Raw genomic sequence first — 16,801 nt, 5'->3', positions numbered from 1 at the left:
CTCGGGAGCTTCATGCAGCCCTGGACTTGATGACCCGTAGTAGAGGTCTTAGAGAACAACGACGCTGCTCAACAAAACTTCACGCACGTATCATGGATCTCAAACGCTAGGAGCGTGGGAAAATTTTCTAAAGTAGGTCCTGGCGAGCAAGAGATTGTCTATTACTTGGCATACGCTAACCTTTACTACGTTTACTTTATTCATTACAGTGCCTACACAAAAAAACATTGAGCATCTTTAGCAAAGTATTTTTGTAAACCTTGATTCATATTGAAGGTTGATAGTCTTTTTCTGTAAAGAATCTTTTTGATCTGATCGATCGAATTAATAGCGAAAGTGATACAGTTTATTATTTACTTTTCTAAAAAATAATAACCATACCTCTGTGACACTGAAATGTAGGTGTCACAGAGGTATGGTAATGAACCATGCAGCTTCTATGAAAATTATTTTACTGCGTTATCGCGGAATGCAGTCGTGCACTTAGGTCAAACTATTTTTCTAATTCGAAAGCACTTGACACTTCTAGCCTTTTCCCAAACGAATGAAACACAATGTGTTAACCACAATGTCCAGAAATTCTGCCATGCTTATTTCAGCACGAAACGAAGGCCGTCTGTGCGCGAACCTAGAACATAGAGAGAGTTGAGTTCTGCTGCCTAGTCAGACTGAGGTACTGATCAAGTAGTATTTTTCGACCTAGACACATTTTGTTTATAACTGCAAGTTATCATCAAGGGCGCAAGATGGAAACTTGTATTCAGCATCTCACCAGTAAAAAAAAGATAAATTCAGTTATCTGAGAGACACAATGAAGTATACGTTATGCATGATGTTACTCTTTCAGTTCTGATTGAGATTTCACTCAGTCGCACCTTATGAAAAACCTATTGTTAGAGATATGACGAGTAAAGGGCCATACCCTGCCATCAAGATAATATCACTGTTGTGAACCTAAAAAAAAACGACAGCGAAAAAGTGCAGGAATATTGAAAGCCGACTCTGACAAGGCGAAACATAAATGGGGTCATTGACGACGTCAGTGAACTTGCGTTTAGAAGAAAAGTAGTTGAAAAGTTACCGATTTGAACTATAAAACTACTTCGTTCACCTAAAAAATTAACTTTTAGCACGTTTACATCTGCCCTTACCAACTCTAACTCGATACGTAAAATAATTTTTATAGCGAGTTAAACAAAATAGCATTAAAATATAAACAAAAATAAAATTTAAAAAAATTAAACATGGAAAAATATTTATTTTTCATAGTCTCGCATACGTATTACAATGATTATTTGGCAATTCTACAGCGCCATTTCGGCGTTGCATTTTTCCCTTAAATTGAACTTTCCTAAAATTTATACCTACATTTTTTCTGCGATTTCGTGAGAAATGTATTTGAAAGTATTGCAATTGGTAGAAACATGTTATTACGTTACTATCAATTGTGGTCGTACGACCATTATTGTTCAGCTTACTGATAAAGAGAACTTCTGCAAAAATGTACTCGCGATTCACTTTTCGATGTTCCGGTTTATTTAGACTTCCTTCAATTGAATCTTATGATATACCAAAGATCACCACCTAAAATCGTTTGAATCGTATTTGCATAGTTATAGTATATACTTGAAGCTGTATAATTATTGTCAAGTAACGAAATAAGCGTATGTCTTTAATACAGTCCTTCGGTGCTTTTCTTTAACGGAACCATGTTTTGAGTAGTCATTCTTTCTAGCAAGTCTACCAGAGCCAGGAAATGCACGATGTTCTGTAATTCATTACGGTGTATGATACAGGCAGCTATGTACATCGGCTGTATATATATCCGCTGCATACAGACTAGCCCTAGGGCGAAGTAATCCGATTCGTCTCATGACGCATTAAGCACAACACATCCTCATCCATTAACGAACACCCCACGGATTATTCAGTAAGCTGTCGCAGAATGGAGCATTTTTGTCTCTCATTATGTTGTACAGGGTAGCAATGTTATACTAAAGCTACTTTAATTTATTTTATTAATATAAATAAGCTGCATCTAAATGTGAATAGATATTTGGATGAATTGTCTGAAGAGGCCGGTGTTATTAAGAAAATACGTATTGGACATGTTGAGCTATATATAAACCTAGTTTTATATATTCAGTAACTTCGTGATCAGTCTTTGTAAAAAAGACCGTCCGAAAAGTTCAAAGAGGGTTCGACACAAAACCACTTGCCACTGGCTGATTTAACCTCATAACCCTAAGAAAAATCATCAAATTCCACATGATAAGTCTGCTGCTTTGTTCTACATAAGATAAGCTTTTTTTGGTACCACACATAGTTTATTGGCGTACCTCCCTAGAGCCTGTGCTGCCATCGCATTGATTAAATTTATGAAGAAACATCGACTTTGTAATGTAAACGAGCTAATCGATTAAACGTGTATGAAATTATATGCGAAATATAAAGGAAATTTTGTGCGGAGAGCTGCGATATATGTTGCTCTAGAGTAGCGATATAGATATGCGATTGACATGCATGACCCTCATGTGCTATGACACTTTCTCGAAAGACCTGTGATGTGCGCCAGTCTGAAAGGTAACACTAATCTAAAAGGAAGAGTCATTGAACCAGGATTATATTCGACGGGACAATCTTGCTAGTTTAAGGCGGACACGTGATACAGACTGCGACAGAGTCAACGACAAAGATTCGCCCCTTAACAATAACGCTATATGCAACACATGATAAAGCACAATATAGAAACAAGGCACTGATTCTATACTGTACTTTATGATTCTAGCAATGAAATCTTCCACGATATCACTCTTATGAAGAATCACATACACACGTAGTCACACACAAACGCATAAACGGGTAGCTGTAACCGCGGTTCAAAGAGTTTAACGGCGATCGTTTGTCTGGAGGAACTGCCCTTTGTCATCCACTGCTTGACGCATGGGAGTGGTTGCCTTAAAACAAACGGAGTTCGCACCACAGAAAGATGCGATAGATGTTATATCAGTGTCTGTGTTGAAAGATGATACATACCTCTGTACGACATGCAATCTTTGTCCAATATATACTGAAAATATTATCTCAGATTTGTTTCATTGATTCACCACGAATCAACGCTTGTTGAAAGAGCTATCTGTGCTGAAGTAATTACTCTTCGTTCTGAGCATCAGTTGAATTCCTTTGCCCACAGAATAATTATCGAATCAAATGCAGTTTTTGTGATACATCGATATTGTTATAAATTGTTGTTTGATTATGGAATGATTCGCCGATCTCTATTAGACACTGAATAGGATTTTAATTGTCCACATATCTCGTTCCGTACGCCATACATAACCTGACCCATACATCTGCATGCATTTTCAATGTATCTGTGGATTTATACGCCCATAGTCTATTATAGACCAGGGTGAGCAGCCAGACTCTGTAACTCCTGATTGAGCTGTTAGACACGACTCATAAATAATAACATCGAAATACTTGATCTACCGGTATGACGATATTGTTCGAGGAGGTATCCAATGAACCGAAAAAGCTAACAAATCCATAATATCGAAGAGATAAATGTTAGGCTTCTCGTTCTGATTATCCCACATGTTCATACACCTTCATTTCAATATTCTTGCCATAATAAGATAGTTTAACACGACTAATATTCTATATTCGCCTTTTTACATTTGTGTATCGACAAGTAGAGATATCGTCTCTCCATCGTTGAGAATAGAAGACGGGGTCCTGCTACATTCTAACTTTAGCTGCGGTCTGTGTGTGTAACGGTCACAATATATTTTTTATTCTACTCATTTATCTAAAAGGAAGTTGATTAAGTCTATTTCAGGTTGTCGACTCGACAACCTGAAATAGGTAAAACTTTTCCTAAACGGATGTTTATTCAGTTCAAACAAATTCAGCCAAACATTCCAGGTCGGTCTTCTTTCTTGTTATTCGATTTCTCAAACGATACGAAGTTGGTTAGAAAAGCGGCTGCCATTGATGACGCCTTAACGGGTACATGCAAACCGAAAGGGAACGAGATACCAAAGTTGTCTGAATCAGTGAATGCTTGAATTAGTGATAGGCCTGACCACTGCTTTGAGATTTTGCCAACATTTTGGCCCGTTTGCGCTTAAATCACTTCGAATTCCATGTCACCATAAACGCTGACTGTGGTGAGTAAACAGTGGTCCTCCGATGGGAAAGATGATGTTGTCTTGAGTGTCACGGACAGTATGTTGTGGGAAAAGGATAGGCCCTTCCTATCTGACGGATCCGATTACGATGTCTGGAGGTGCCTGCACCTCGATCTCCTAGGGGAAGCACGGACATATAGAAATATGACGTGCAGCGGAAAGGCCGGTACAGATGCATTATGCCACTACCTTGTAGATCTTTAACTTTCATATCGAAACTGTGGACTGATCCGTAGCTCACACTAGTACAGTCGTTCTTTCCCTAGCTTCGTAGATTTTTTGGCCCCTTGAGTTCTTAATCGAACATTTGTTGTTCGTCTCAAAACCAACGACTGCTTCAAGCAGTTCAGCCTTTTGTTTAATAACCCGTAGGCCTACGGCCGTCAGATACTCAAGGCCAGGTGGAACGCCCGACGTACATCCAGGAATCATAGTCAAGGCTGTTACATGACTGGAGCTGGGAGTGCGAATCTGTAAAATACAAAAATATAAACGCTTGGCTTACATTTTTGCTAGGTAACCTTATAACTGTGATTTGGTTGAAATGAAGATGTGTGCACTTTGCACGCGATGATATAAGCTAGGCAGGTACAAGAGCTACAATAGGAAGACTGCTGTAATACTATATCTGAAATGAAAGCTGTATATTTTTAACGCACCGTCGAACTTCGTCTTATTGTACATACATTAGTCGCTTTTCGCCAAATAATTTGCCGTGGTCTAAGCTAAAGCTGCCGATAGTGTGGCAATAAGTGGATGCTCAGTCATCGATTTTTGCTTACCCTAGTTGAACAGGTGAAGAATATACGGGTCCAACCGAAGACGGAGGATACGTGACTGGACCGTGTTGGTAAGGGGGGTATTCTAGAGCAAAATCCTCTCGTAGCGGATAAGCCATGTCTTGAGAGGGTAGATGATCTGGTCCGCCCTGTGGGGCTGAGTATGGAATTGGTCTAAGGACACGCGGCACTGGGAAAGGAGGCAGAGTTCCTTGTCGCGGAGCTCCAGTCTGAAAGTATCCGGGTCCACTCACGTGTTGACTGTAACTCATAATGTCTGAAAAGAAGTAGCAAAAATAACGAAATAAACATACGAGGTTATTAAACATATTTTCTGAAAAAAACAGAATACTGTTACGAATAGTAAATTTAAAAATTAGAAGGTTAGTGGCTAGGTATTTGAAATCGAATTTAGAAATAGTCTACTCACTGCCTAGTTTTCATATAAGATAAAAAATAGTAGTGGGTATTAGAAGTCTTGCAATTAAATATAGATCATATGTATAACATTAAAGTCATTAGAAAAAAGTTTCAAAACTTTATGAGGATAAAAGATAGTTATGAAGCGCACATAAGTAGATTCAACGGTCGTGTAAACAACTAAGGATTGCCTCAAATATTAACCCTTTTTGTATAGCAGCAAGACAAAATCCATCGCTCCGTTGCTACATTGAAATCATTTTACTGCGTGTCATGTTTATAAGACGGGAAAGCTGCGCTACGTGATAAAAGTACGTTTTGGCCCTAATGTAAAGTAATTTTATAACTTGAGTATGACTAAAAAAAATATTTCATTCTAAACAGTACGTGTTAGCCAGTCTACTACTACTAATTGTGTGTTTCATGCTCACAGATTCCTTATATTACTTGATTTTATATTATTAGGATGCGTTCTAATTTACATCGGTAACACTCAATCGATCTATGATAAAAGGAGCAACTGGTAAAAGGTCCCTCTGATATTCATTTTCTGATCTGCTAGTCACATTTATATCCGTACCGCTTATTTTTTTTACTATTACATCAATTACATAACATGAAAAATTAATTTCAATATAATCTTTAACAAAAGTAGTAAAGAAAGAAGATGGCGATTTTCATGATAAAGGATTCCATTATGAGTAATTAGAATCCTCGGACGCCGCCCTTATTTCCAATTGTACCCTGTCAATAGACTTTGAAACTTTGTTTATCCAACTTTTTCAAATTCTATTTTGCAATACACGTCAGGTAGAGGATTTAATAAACTATCGTTCGTTGGTGGTGTTGGGAAGCTTTTTGGGGAAGCGACTTTTCTCCTGACTCTCAATTCAGCTGATATGAACAGCTTAGTTAAGATTCGATGGTAATATGCTTTTTGAAAATATGCTACCAGGCTTTTGCCGTGTGAAGGTACGTATATATAATAGCTAATATAAACACCCGCCTCCATGACAAGACACTAGTCCAACCGGGCGACAGTTTAAGGATTAGTACCCATATATACATATATATATATATATATATAGGCCGTGGTTACGGGTGAGACGCCACCCGTTTGTTGCTGTGCAGGCAACAGATTGAGCTCTTCATACAGCATCTGAACTGCATGTACTTGATACTTTGCTAGATACGTTAATTCATTTACATGTTTCGGCATGCGAGCGTGCTCTTAAAACTTATACCGAAGCGGCTTGTTTTGCTAGGGACTATGTCATACAACCGTACGCTCGACGCACACACGAATACACAAATACTGTCAGATTCTAGTAGTCCTTACGATAAAACAATTAGGATATATTAATAAACAATTAGCCAATATACATGGGTAATATCTTCGCTTGTGAATTTGTTGCCTCATTGTCTAGTGCACCACCAATTTGATATAATTTATTTTTGAAATTATAATGAGTAACTAAGAGAAACTCAAGTAAGCGGTTTTTCAGCTAGCTCATTTCACCTTCACGTTCATTAGAACGTATCATATGCACAGAGGTTCCAGAGCCAAACACCTTGCCTTGCCTGTAGTAGTCATTCAACACTGAACAAGCGATTTATTACCGTAAGCCTGTTCCTTTTACAAAATTAATGTTCTACATGTTAACTGAGTTAGTCGGAAAGTAACTGTTTTGTGATCTTTTGCCACAGGTATGTGTGCTTAAGACAGATTTACCACTTGGGATCCATGTTTTCAGAAATCAGCCGAGATGACCCAAATAATGATAAAAAAAATCAGTTTGGATTACATTTTGTGACCAGCGTAAAAGGCTCGCACCGTTGTTCAATCTCGAGTATTTGTTTTTTTACGTTTACAACTAGGAACTATGCAATTAAACAATTCACATTTCGGCTAACTGCGCGCAATATGGTGAGAAACATGGGCGTGTTTTTTCTCTAGTTTATCACTAGCTGGTTATGATAAACCGTATTGATCACAAAGCCAAGCAAACTGATTACTATATTCGTGTACTTCGTAGACTGTATGCTCGAAACTACAAATATTTATAGCACGGCTCATTATTGCGAAATGGACGATAACTTGAAAGTAAAAACATTGACTTTGTCAAAGAAGTTTCTATGTCTTCTTACTGTTATTCATAGATCTCTAGTTTCCAAAAGAGTCATATGAAGGAAAAAAGCCATTTTCTTACAAACAAATGAAAATGTTTGATTCGATATTCTTCATTGACGATCGTACCTATAAGTAATAGAATAAAATAATATTCGAAGTGGTCTTATTGTTTACATTCTCAAATCGCACCATAACATGCAACATTTTAGGCCTATTATTAGTAAACATTGAAACCTTTACGTTGAACCTCGCAAATTCGAATCAAGTTCTAAGGAAAACTAATTTTGGTGTTCCTAAATGCGAATTTCACATAAGATTGATGCCTCCATGTTGGTCTGCATTGACACAAATATCATTTTATGACAAGGCTTTTCTCCGACTTTTCTCTAAAATTTTTCAAAGCATTTGAATTCACCTTGCGAAGTACTTGAACACTGTTGTATGCTGACTTATGCTGCTATCCTATTGATATCGCTGGGATATACTGTACCTGTTTTTCTTACCACATGGGCTATTTCGACATAGGTTATGATGGTCTAAAGAACCACTTACCAGCGTTTGCTTCACAGCAGTTTCGTTTCGTAGCCGGACGTCGCAGGTGTTAACGCTCTTACGCAACGACAAAAGCCTTCCCTTGCCAGGGCCCTTACCACCTGCCAGTTATCAAACGATCTTTTTTGTGGTCACTACGCCTGAATATCGCACAGTTTACAACAGGCCGGCGAATAGCAATAAATAAATACTTACACCGACACCTTCACGACACGCAATTGAAGCACTGACAATTGCCAACTTTTCGTGGAAATTTCAAACGTGTCACTCGACATGTTCGATATGTGTTCGGAATAATACCATTCATTTAGCACTGCGCGTCTTACGACAGGTGTTACCTAGTCAGCATTGTTCAAAACCTTGTTTAGTCCAGCGAGAATAGCTAAACTCAAAACACGCACAAGACAATAGAAATATTGGATAGCATGCCAATATGTAGATCGGGTGCCGCCGTTCGTTCGGTTCCGCTATTGTATATAGGTATGTGCGTGCCTATATCGGCTTCGCTTCTCGATGCTCTAGCTATTGCAATTCCAGTCACAAACGACTCGTTTTTTAATGAGGCGTGGCTCCGTCTGTCTCGAGGCCTTCTTGAAGTAGTGGTCTGACCGGTTAAGCCGCATGCATTATACCGCGGAACACCATAAGCTCTGATATTTCTGCCGTTTCTTGGCAGCCCCCTTTCGTCTCTTGTTTTCTTCGTCTGCCCTCGCAGACCCGATGATTCGATGTATACTATACGCCGATGTTCTATTGGCAGTGTGATTCGTTGGGATGGTGTTCGCTTTGGTCGAGCAGACAGCCCAGCGCGGCCTGCCGGCCGGATGGCGCCGAGAGAAAAGCGGCGAGCTTTCTCGTAGCCATAGGTGACCGCCTGATGAACTCCCTTTCCTTTCACATCGACAAACCGCCGGCTATCGCAGCGCTGGGTAGAATGGGCTTTAGAAATTCTTCTCGTGACTGTGTCAGTTCATAGTGTCTCGGTTGCCATGAAACGGTGACAATATTAACAACAACAGGTAGACGCTGCAACATGGTAAACAAGCTCCGCTGCGGGGCACACGCGTAGAGGTCTGGAGCTAAAGTTTCGTTAGCAATAACGTGCGACTGAGGGTGTTGCGGAATTGAACGCAGCTTGTAAGATATGGCCAGCTCAAACTGGACTGTAGCTGCCCTTTGTTTTGCTGTATTCCAAACTGTTGGCAGCCTAGCTGACGGCTTTATCCACAGACAGCTCTTCCGCGGAAAGAACGGCGGACTGCTTCTTCCTCTCCGCCCATAGGTCGCCCGTCCCGGCCGCCAAATGTACGTCAACGTGAATGGCAGGGTGAGTGCCACCGGCACTCAAAGTCCGTAAATATATGTAGATATTTAACTGTAAATATTCACAGAGAGGTTCCGCTGTGCTGGTTGGTTTTGTATTGGAATACGGGACAAAGTAAAATAGGACTAGGTTGAGGGAACAGAGGGCAATCAGCGTATACCAGTTTAGTAGATTATCCATTCATGAAGTAGTGGACAGATTAATATAGTCTAGCAGGAACTCGCCATAAGTAAGAGATGACAATAATTTTGTGAAGTAAATCAACTGTGGCTTAATCAGATTCGGGGCTGGTGTTTTTTTTTTTTTTGGTATTCCCTTTGCAGCAATTTCGGCGGGAGTACTCCCGATTGGTTATGGTATTTCAATATTGTGCTTATACGAAAAAATAAGTTGTTCACCATGAAAATACGACGAATCTTTGTTTAGTAGTTTCTATAAATTAATATGAAGCGGGGCGAAGATGTGTTGCATCTTTAACTTCATTTACGAAAAGCCATTTCGTGACCATTTCTTTTCGCAGAGCCAATGTGAATGAATGTCCGTCCGTTTTGTTAGCAATTGTGGAACTGCAGTTGCGCCGAGATACTTTTTGCGACGACGACGACGACTGATAACGCCGCGACTGCAGTTCACTCATTAACGTATTTCTCTCTCATCAGTGCTGTACTCTGTATCGTGACGTTAGCAGAAGCAGAAGACTTAGTAGGTCATCGCAGTGGATTATATCCGAACGATTTCGAGAAATTCCACGCAAATTATAGCTCTGCTCAGATTGCAAGGAAGTAATGACAAATAGTCTTTGAAAAACTATGGCGGCTCTCATCTACTAACGATATAAGAGAACTACAAAGTGTTTGGGATAGTAGGCAACCTTATGAAAGATTAATTGAGATTCGACAATTTTCAAAGAAACTCCGCAACACCATGGTTGTTTATTTCTGTAAGGAGAGAAATTGTGGGCAAAATACTGCTGAGAGTACGTAAAAATTAGGTTGAAGGAGCTGGCTTTATTTTCAAGTAGATACTGCCGTCCTAGAAAAAAAAAGAGTCTTTCCTTTTTTGTTTATTCTGAGATGCATCCTATTATCTAAATATGCCTTTGCAGAAGGAAACGCCACAAAAAGTCACACAGAAAGTTACCCGCGTAACCGGTAAGCTCAGATAAGTTATACACATACGTGCACCGGGAGGTCTGCACAACTTTACGAGCATCCCATACTTCTATCTAGAAATTATTCACAATGCTCATGATGAGTTTTCAGATGTAAGTCTAAGAAAGATGGCCACTATTTTTCTGACATTATTGCTATCTACGGGCAGATCCATGTAAAGAAAAGGAGCCTCCGAAATTTCGTGCTCTTTTCCGCAGCATTCGTGATATCAAACCAGCGATGACTCATCTGATTCATGACGCCAGAAAATGTGTTTTCGATCATGGTATGGATTAGTCAGTCGAATTTAACGAAGAAGAACAGGAATGACCTCAAGTATATGCAAACATTTTATATAATGCAAGATTTGGAAAGAACTAATCATAAGTTCATTATCGTCACGTCTGCTGTTAATGAAGACTGTGAAACCAACATCTACTAATAGCGAACGGGCAACTGCTCTTCGGATTGATGTAACAGGTATATTATTGTTTATTTACTACTCATTTTTGGTTCAATTGGTTACAGTAAGTCGAACTTTTGGAGAAATACTAAAAAGTATATTATTAAACCGAAAAAATTGATATTTACTATATCATCAACTATGGCGGAGTTCGACTTCTGAGTGACACAGCAAAGCACTACATAGAGCGAACTTGGGTGGTGCTATATACGATAAAGGTTCTTGGTACAATCTAATGATTTCATTTTTCAGATAAAAAGAGGTACTTTTAGATCACCTGATAAAAGGATTTCTTGTCGAAACGCGCTCTCTGTGACCTGTCTCGGTAAAATGCCCTAAAATGTTTAACTTTTGCGGAACAATTCAAACAAGTTCTTTTTTTTTCTTTTAAATGTACTGCCTCATATAAATAATTCTGCTAGAAAATATCAAGGACCCTTAACAAGCCGTACCGGATAAATGAAGGTGGTTTTCAATCCAATCTATATTTATTTTTTGTGACTGAAGAGAAGTTGAAAAATTATAGACGGGAAAATTATAGACGGGAGTTCAGCAAGACACTTTCCGAAGTCCAGGTATGTATTAGATACTTAATTACTATTTGACATGCTATTATTTTTGGTAAGCCTTGATTTGGTATAAATGTATACTTTCTTTATATTTATCGCTTATCTATTATCCTTTCTGTATTTCGAACTTTCATCGCTGGACATTTCATCAGACGGATGGCTCCCAGCACGAAATGAAGTCTGCCTATGGCCGGCGTCGAACCTAGATCTGTCGTGTAGTATTCGAATTCTAACCTCAGTATAGTAAACAACTGCATATTCTAATATAATGACCGGTCACTTATACTGTTTTCCAGTCTAGAAAAACAAAGAGTCATTCAACTTGCCATGGAGGTTGAAATTACACGGCACAGCTAACATAACTTAATAAAACCACTACATGTTAACATAATAGCAGTGCATTTCAACGTTATCGTACACTTAGGTTAGCGATGTACGAACGTTTTTGTGAGAATTCTATGAAGAGCTGACGCCGCAATTTACTTTTTTGGAAACAACGAAAATTAGAAAGAAAGGTACCATGTGAAAATATTAGTAAATTAAACATAGTAAAAGGTTTTTCTAGAGATTTAGCAAACGGCCAATAGTGAATTTACCGGTAGAAGTTTTTACCCGGACTTGGTCTATTTTTCCAGGTGCCTCGATAACTGTTTGTGATAGCCAAAAAGTATGCAGGTTGGCATACAAGTTACATGTTTTAAAGCCAAAAAAGTTGTTTAATCGGTTATATAAGCTGGTTACTGTCTATTTTCGGCAAGGCATCAATGCTCTGACGCAGCCAAGCCGTCCGTATGGCATGCTGATATTTGATGTCGTTACTGCATCATTGCTATAATTTTTTTTTTTTCTCAAGTTACCCATTTCTTACCGATGCAACAACAATTGAAATTCAGATTACGTAGAGTTAATTAGCACCCCGCGGTCGAGTTGAAAGTATGCAGGAAAGCTCCACAATAATGCGTTCATCACGGCTTAGTTGTGTAAGTGACCTGATGTCTCATCGGAAGCGAATGCAGCAACTAGACCACAGAAGGTGATGATTCGATTTTGACAGACCTATCTGTATGGACGTATGTACACATTTTGGCTAATAGGAGCAGTTTTCAGGACAGTCGGCAAAGTAGACGAAGTCCATGGTAAAAATTGCTCTTCGCCATTTTTGTCAAATCTCGGAAGTTAACCTTACTTCTGTAACCTTACATAATTAATATACAATAACCTAATCAGTTTTTCCTCAACTATGAATTTACTAACTACGGTGAATTTTCATTTTAAGAGTGCTTACAGAAGAAAGGCACGGCTGCACCTCAGCTCTTTGAGACTAGGCCTATCCGGTTGTAGAAGTCTAGTCAATGGCTGGTGCTTATCAAAATCAACAAATTTAGCTTGAACGAATGTTTTTAGGTCTAATTGAGGTCCGCAGAAGGGCTAGTGCATATGAAATATTATGTAGATTCTGATTCCAAAGTCTCCTTGGCAAAGCATAATCATGTTGGCATGTTCTATTTGAGCGGGACCCTTTCGGCTACAATACAGTCAGTTCAATTCCTTTTCTATGGAAATTTTTCCAACTAAACAGAATTTGTTGCACGAAAAGGTACAGTCGTTTCACAGTCTGATTGCGAAACTGAACTACTGACAAATGCTTCATATAAATTTATCAGGGAATTACTACTTTGTCCTAGCAATAACTGGTTCAATGTGTACTCAATCAATAATGGCAGTTGTTATGCGCACTAGACCCAACAACGTGGCAGCTATCAGTTATCTACACCGAAAACGTCTTAACCCAGAGCCATGCCGGGTGGACCATAGACACACCTCTCTGCACACTGCTAGTTCCCGACAAGATTACGTACCTATTCTGGTATCGTTTAGTCGTTACGACAGCTTTCTAGTGAAAACAGTTTCTACGTTGAAATACCATCTATTTTATGCAACTTTAACTCACGAATATATATATATACACATCCGCAATGTCAAGTCATATATATATTAATATCCGTGTATTATTATATTATGATAAGATTTCATCTTAGGTATATACATACTTTTAAGTATACAGACTCCAACACAATGTGATCCCATTGTTATTTGTTCGTCTCTGTTCAGCCTTAATCGGCCTTTTCGACGTCACCTTATTTTCCGATTCGCATCTCATCTAAATGGCACATTTTACATTGTGGTTTGTAAGTCTTGCAGCGTTGTTTTGCGAGCCCTCCCCACGCGTCACTTTTTTTTACGCAGCGCATCCCTCCTGTTTGCTTTCTTTGCCGCTATGCCATTAACAATAATTATTCCCGATAATAGTACAATATATATATATATATATATATATATATATATATATATACTAAAAGTGATAATATCCTTGGTACTAACATAATTATCGTTATCGCTCAGTTTCGAGTGTCACTCGACCTTTTCAATGTTGCTCATAACTACATTGCGAGCCATCTTGAATATTTATCAATTACTACATGTAGAATAATTACTATTACCATAATTATTATGCTCCATGTCCTGTTATCATGATCGTTAAAATTAGCCCTAGTCAAAGACTTAGTTATTGTCAAAATTGCGTTGTCGAGCTTGATAGGAACCATCTGGATGACACTAAAATGCCTAAATAGGTTATCGCGCTCGCGTGCATCTTGTGAATTTGCTACTGCATGAGTATGTGCAGGCTTCGGGCCTGTCATACATTACTGAACTCAGATTTAATGTAAACACACGAACGGACTAATTTTTCTGCTGGAAAACTCCGCAATTGATGTCCATTGTCATCGCAGACAAGATAAGCCTTGCCGACCGCAACTTTTGTTGCTCCTCATCAATTACGTATTTGCTTCGTCCACCTTCCGTCAACGGACGATTGGAAGACGCGTTGATGTCTGTTCTGAAACATCTTTTTGCAAAGGTCCTTGTCATCAGCCGTACTGAGGAAATATATAGTTAGAGCTGCGTATATATATATATATAAAGAATCACACTAACAACATATTCGTTCATGTAGTGCCAATTCAACAATCGTACATCGAGGTGACCACTGTAAGTACAAACACAATGGCAGGTAATAACATATGATTAGTAAGTGTAACCCCAGATACAAGAATTATTATGAGAAATTACATAAAGCTCCAGGCCTATTGAAGTAGAATATTCATAGTGTAAAATACGATCATATGTTTCTATGTCGGTACCATTTGTTTCGCCATCCTTCAGATAAACAAAAGACTAGCGCCGTATCGTGCAGAGTTTGAATAACACTGAACAAGACCACGCACGTGAGGTCTCATTATTAGTTATTCTGTTTTAGAGACCGAATAATGGTAAATTATACAGATAATCATCATAGGCCAGATGATTTTTTCAATAGAGTCGCGTTCCTTCTCTTTCGTGTACTATAATTTACCATATGGAACAGCATTAAGACTACAGATTGGGGCTGCCCCCTGACTAACAGAGATTCGAATTCTGTGTTGTGCTAGTTAAGCCCGACACTCTTCTTAGTAAGCTTTTCCCTTTCTAAACAGCTATAATACTGTTCCCAGTATGATCCATCTATGCCTGCCTCTGGGCTGCTACCTTCATGCCACTATTTCGTCTATGTTATTATATCGTTGAATGTATCTATATTCGAATGTATGTAAAAGTTCAGTCTAATAATTACATTAAGAGAAACTAATGTTACTGTGCTATTTTGTCACGAACTCCTCAGCGAGCTGACATTTTTGGTTAGTTAAATAATATCTAACTATGCATGGTTGATCATCATTTTAGGTTATATCATTATGAATAGATGACCACTTACAATTGGCTTGAACTTCGTGTGAAATAAGCCCTGATATATATATATATATATATATATATAAGAGTTTTCAAGCAATTTATAGTTCTTGTTGGGCATAGCATTGTTGCCTAGGGAAAGGAGGACTCAGCTTCAACCTCATTCCGTAGGACAAACGACATAAACTGAGATATCATCCATGAAAAGTAGCAGATGTATGCTACTTATTTTTGATTTTTGGTGGCATGATGAGGTGCACAGAATAATCAACAAGAATAACCAACAACTATACCTACATCAGCAGCATCGTTAGGTAAGTGCTCCCCAGTTATAGCAGGTCAGAAACGATTCTGCGTAAAGGGTGCCAATGTGTACAGAGTGTTAATAAATTAAGTTGTGACGAATTTTCGACTCCGAGTAGGTAGCCTTCGTATCTCTTCGTTGTCCGACACTCTAGGAGCGGAACCGTGAGCCGGTTCGTGTGTTAAGCCTACTACCTGGTGCATTTTTGGTCGGACGTCGAAATTGAATACAGTGCTATTATAATTACTTATATACTAATCTGACTAAGTATTCTTCTCTTTCGAGGACTGTCAGATGTTTAGGTTACAAATGATAGAATGAAGGGTCCGCGATAAAACACTTCGGGTCCGTTCAGGTCATGAAGCTGAGCTTGAAGCCGGACCGGGAGAATCTTCGCGAAAGTTGCGTTTTCTGGATACTCGAAGAAAAGAAATACAGACAAAAGGGCGACAGGAAAGCAACAAAGGAAAACGATTAGGTGATATATGAGATTGATCAACGATTTGCAGTGCTATCAATAGGAGATAAGATTTCTCCCGTTCTCATACAAAAATCATAGGACATGACAGTTTAGCTACGTCGTCATCATCATCATCATTGAGCGAATAAATTGCGCATGCAATTCATTTGTACAAAGTCACCTGTTGTTTTGAAGCTGTAGGCTGGACACCACTTCCTTTTCCAGTTGTCGGTCATGAAAGATGCTTAGCGAGCAGCCATGCTGTGTGCCGTATTTGGCCAAGTAAATTTCTCGGAAACGTTGCCAGAACGTAAGATTGTCTGTAACGGCCTGCAAACTCTGGTGGGTGCCTTCATCGTTAGGGAAAAGTTGCGCTAGCAGATGGAACGTTGGCCGTACTACACCATCGATAAACTGGATCTGCAATTCCGGAATGAACGCTTTCTCCCGATCCATCATCTTGTCCGGAGCAATTCCCATCGACTTTTCAAGATCACCTGCTCATCGTAAAGCCCCATTACGAATTTTGAGCTTGCAACAATCTTTACATCTATTGGAATTGTATACACTATGGGATAATGTAACGAAATTTTTCAGGGGATGAAGGCTAAAATAGCCGATTATCAATCAATATGTTTGCCGGAGACGGATCTATTTGTGGTATAC

General features: G+C 38.9%; 1 protein-coding gene, 1 long non-coding RNA gene and 1 pseudogene across 9 annotated transcripts in view; 1 reads left to right on the top strand and 2 right to left on the bottom strand.

The window, feature by feature from the left end:
* Positions 1–1,228: 1,228 nt before the first annotated feature.
* Positions 1,229–7,298, bottom strand: LOC111265694 (phospholipid scramblase 1 pseudogene; annotated as a pseudogene). Its single transcript, XR_015313131.1, has 3 exons — positions 7,125–7,298; positions 4,976–5,249; positions 1,229–4,664 (listed from the first exon to the last, which is right to left on the bottom strand). The product of XR_015313131.1 is annotated as a phospholipid scramblase 1 pseudogene (transcript).
* Positions 7,299–8,081: 783 nt separating this feature from the next.
* LOC111265698 (uncharacterized) lies at positions 8,082–13,933 on the top strand. Of its 2 annotated transcripts, XR_002683592.2 has the most exons (3): positions 8,082–10,101; positions 10,505–10,550; positions 10,769–13,933. It is a non-coding gene; the product is annotated as an uncharacterized LOC111265698 (long non-coding RNA). The 2 variants fall into 2 exon arrangements; XR_002683591.2 differs by having other exon boundaries at positions 10,505–13,933.
* Positions 13,490–16,801, bottom strand: part of LOC111265692 (cGMP-dependent 3',5'-cyclic phosphodiesterase) — a 126,247-nt gene continuing 122,935 nt past the window's right edge. For all 6 annotated transcript variants that reach the window (XM_022842576.2, XM_022842574.2, XM_022842577.2 and 3 more), the window contains 2 exons: positions 16,317–16,632; positions 13,490–16,086 (listed from right to left, as the gene is read on the bottom strand). In XM_022842576.2, coding sequence (XP_022698311.1) covers positions 16,032–16,086; positions 16,317–16,632 — 371 coding nt within the window. In that variant the 3' untranslated portion in view covers positions 13,490–16,031. The remainder of the gene's footprint in view (positions 16,087–16,316; positions 16,633–16,801) is intronic.

This window comes from Varroa jacobsoni, unplaced genomic scaffold (genome assembly GCF_002532875.2).
Source record: "Varroa jacobsoni isolate VJ856 unplaced genomic scaffold, vjacob_1.0 scaffold_998, whole genome shotgun sequence".
Taxonomy (NCBI): Eukaryota; Metazoa; Arthropoda; class Arachnida; order Mesostigmata; family Varroidae; genus Varroa; species Varroa jacobsoni.
The sequence above is the reverse complement of the archived record's forward strand: the minus strand, read 5'-3'. Positions and strand labels throughout refer to the sequence as shown.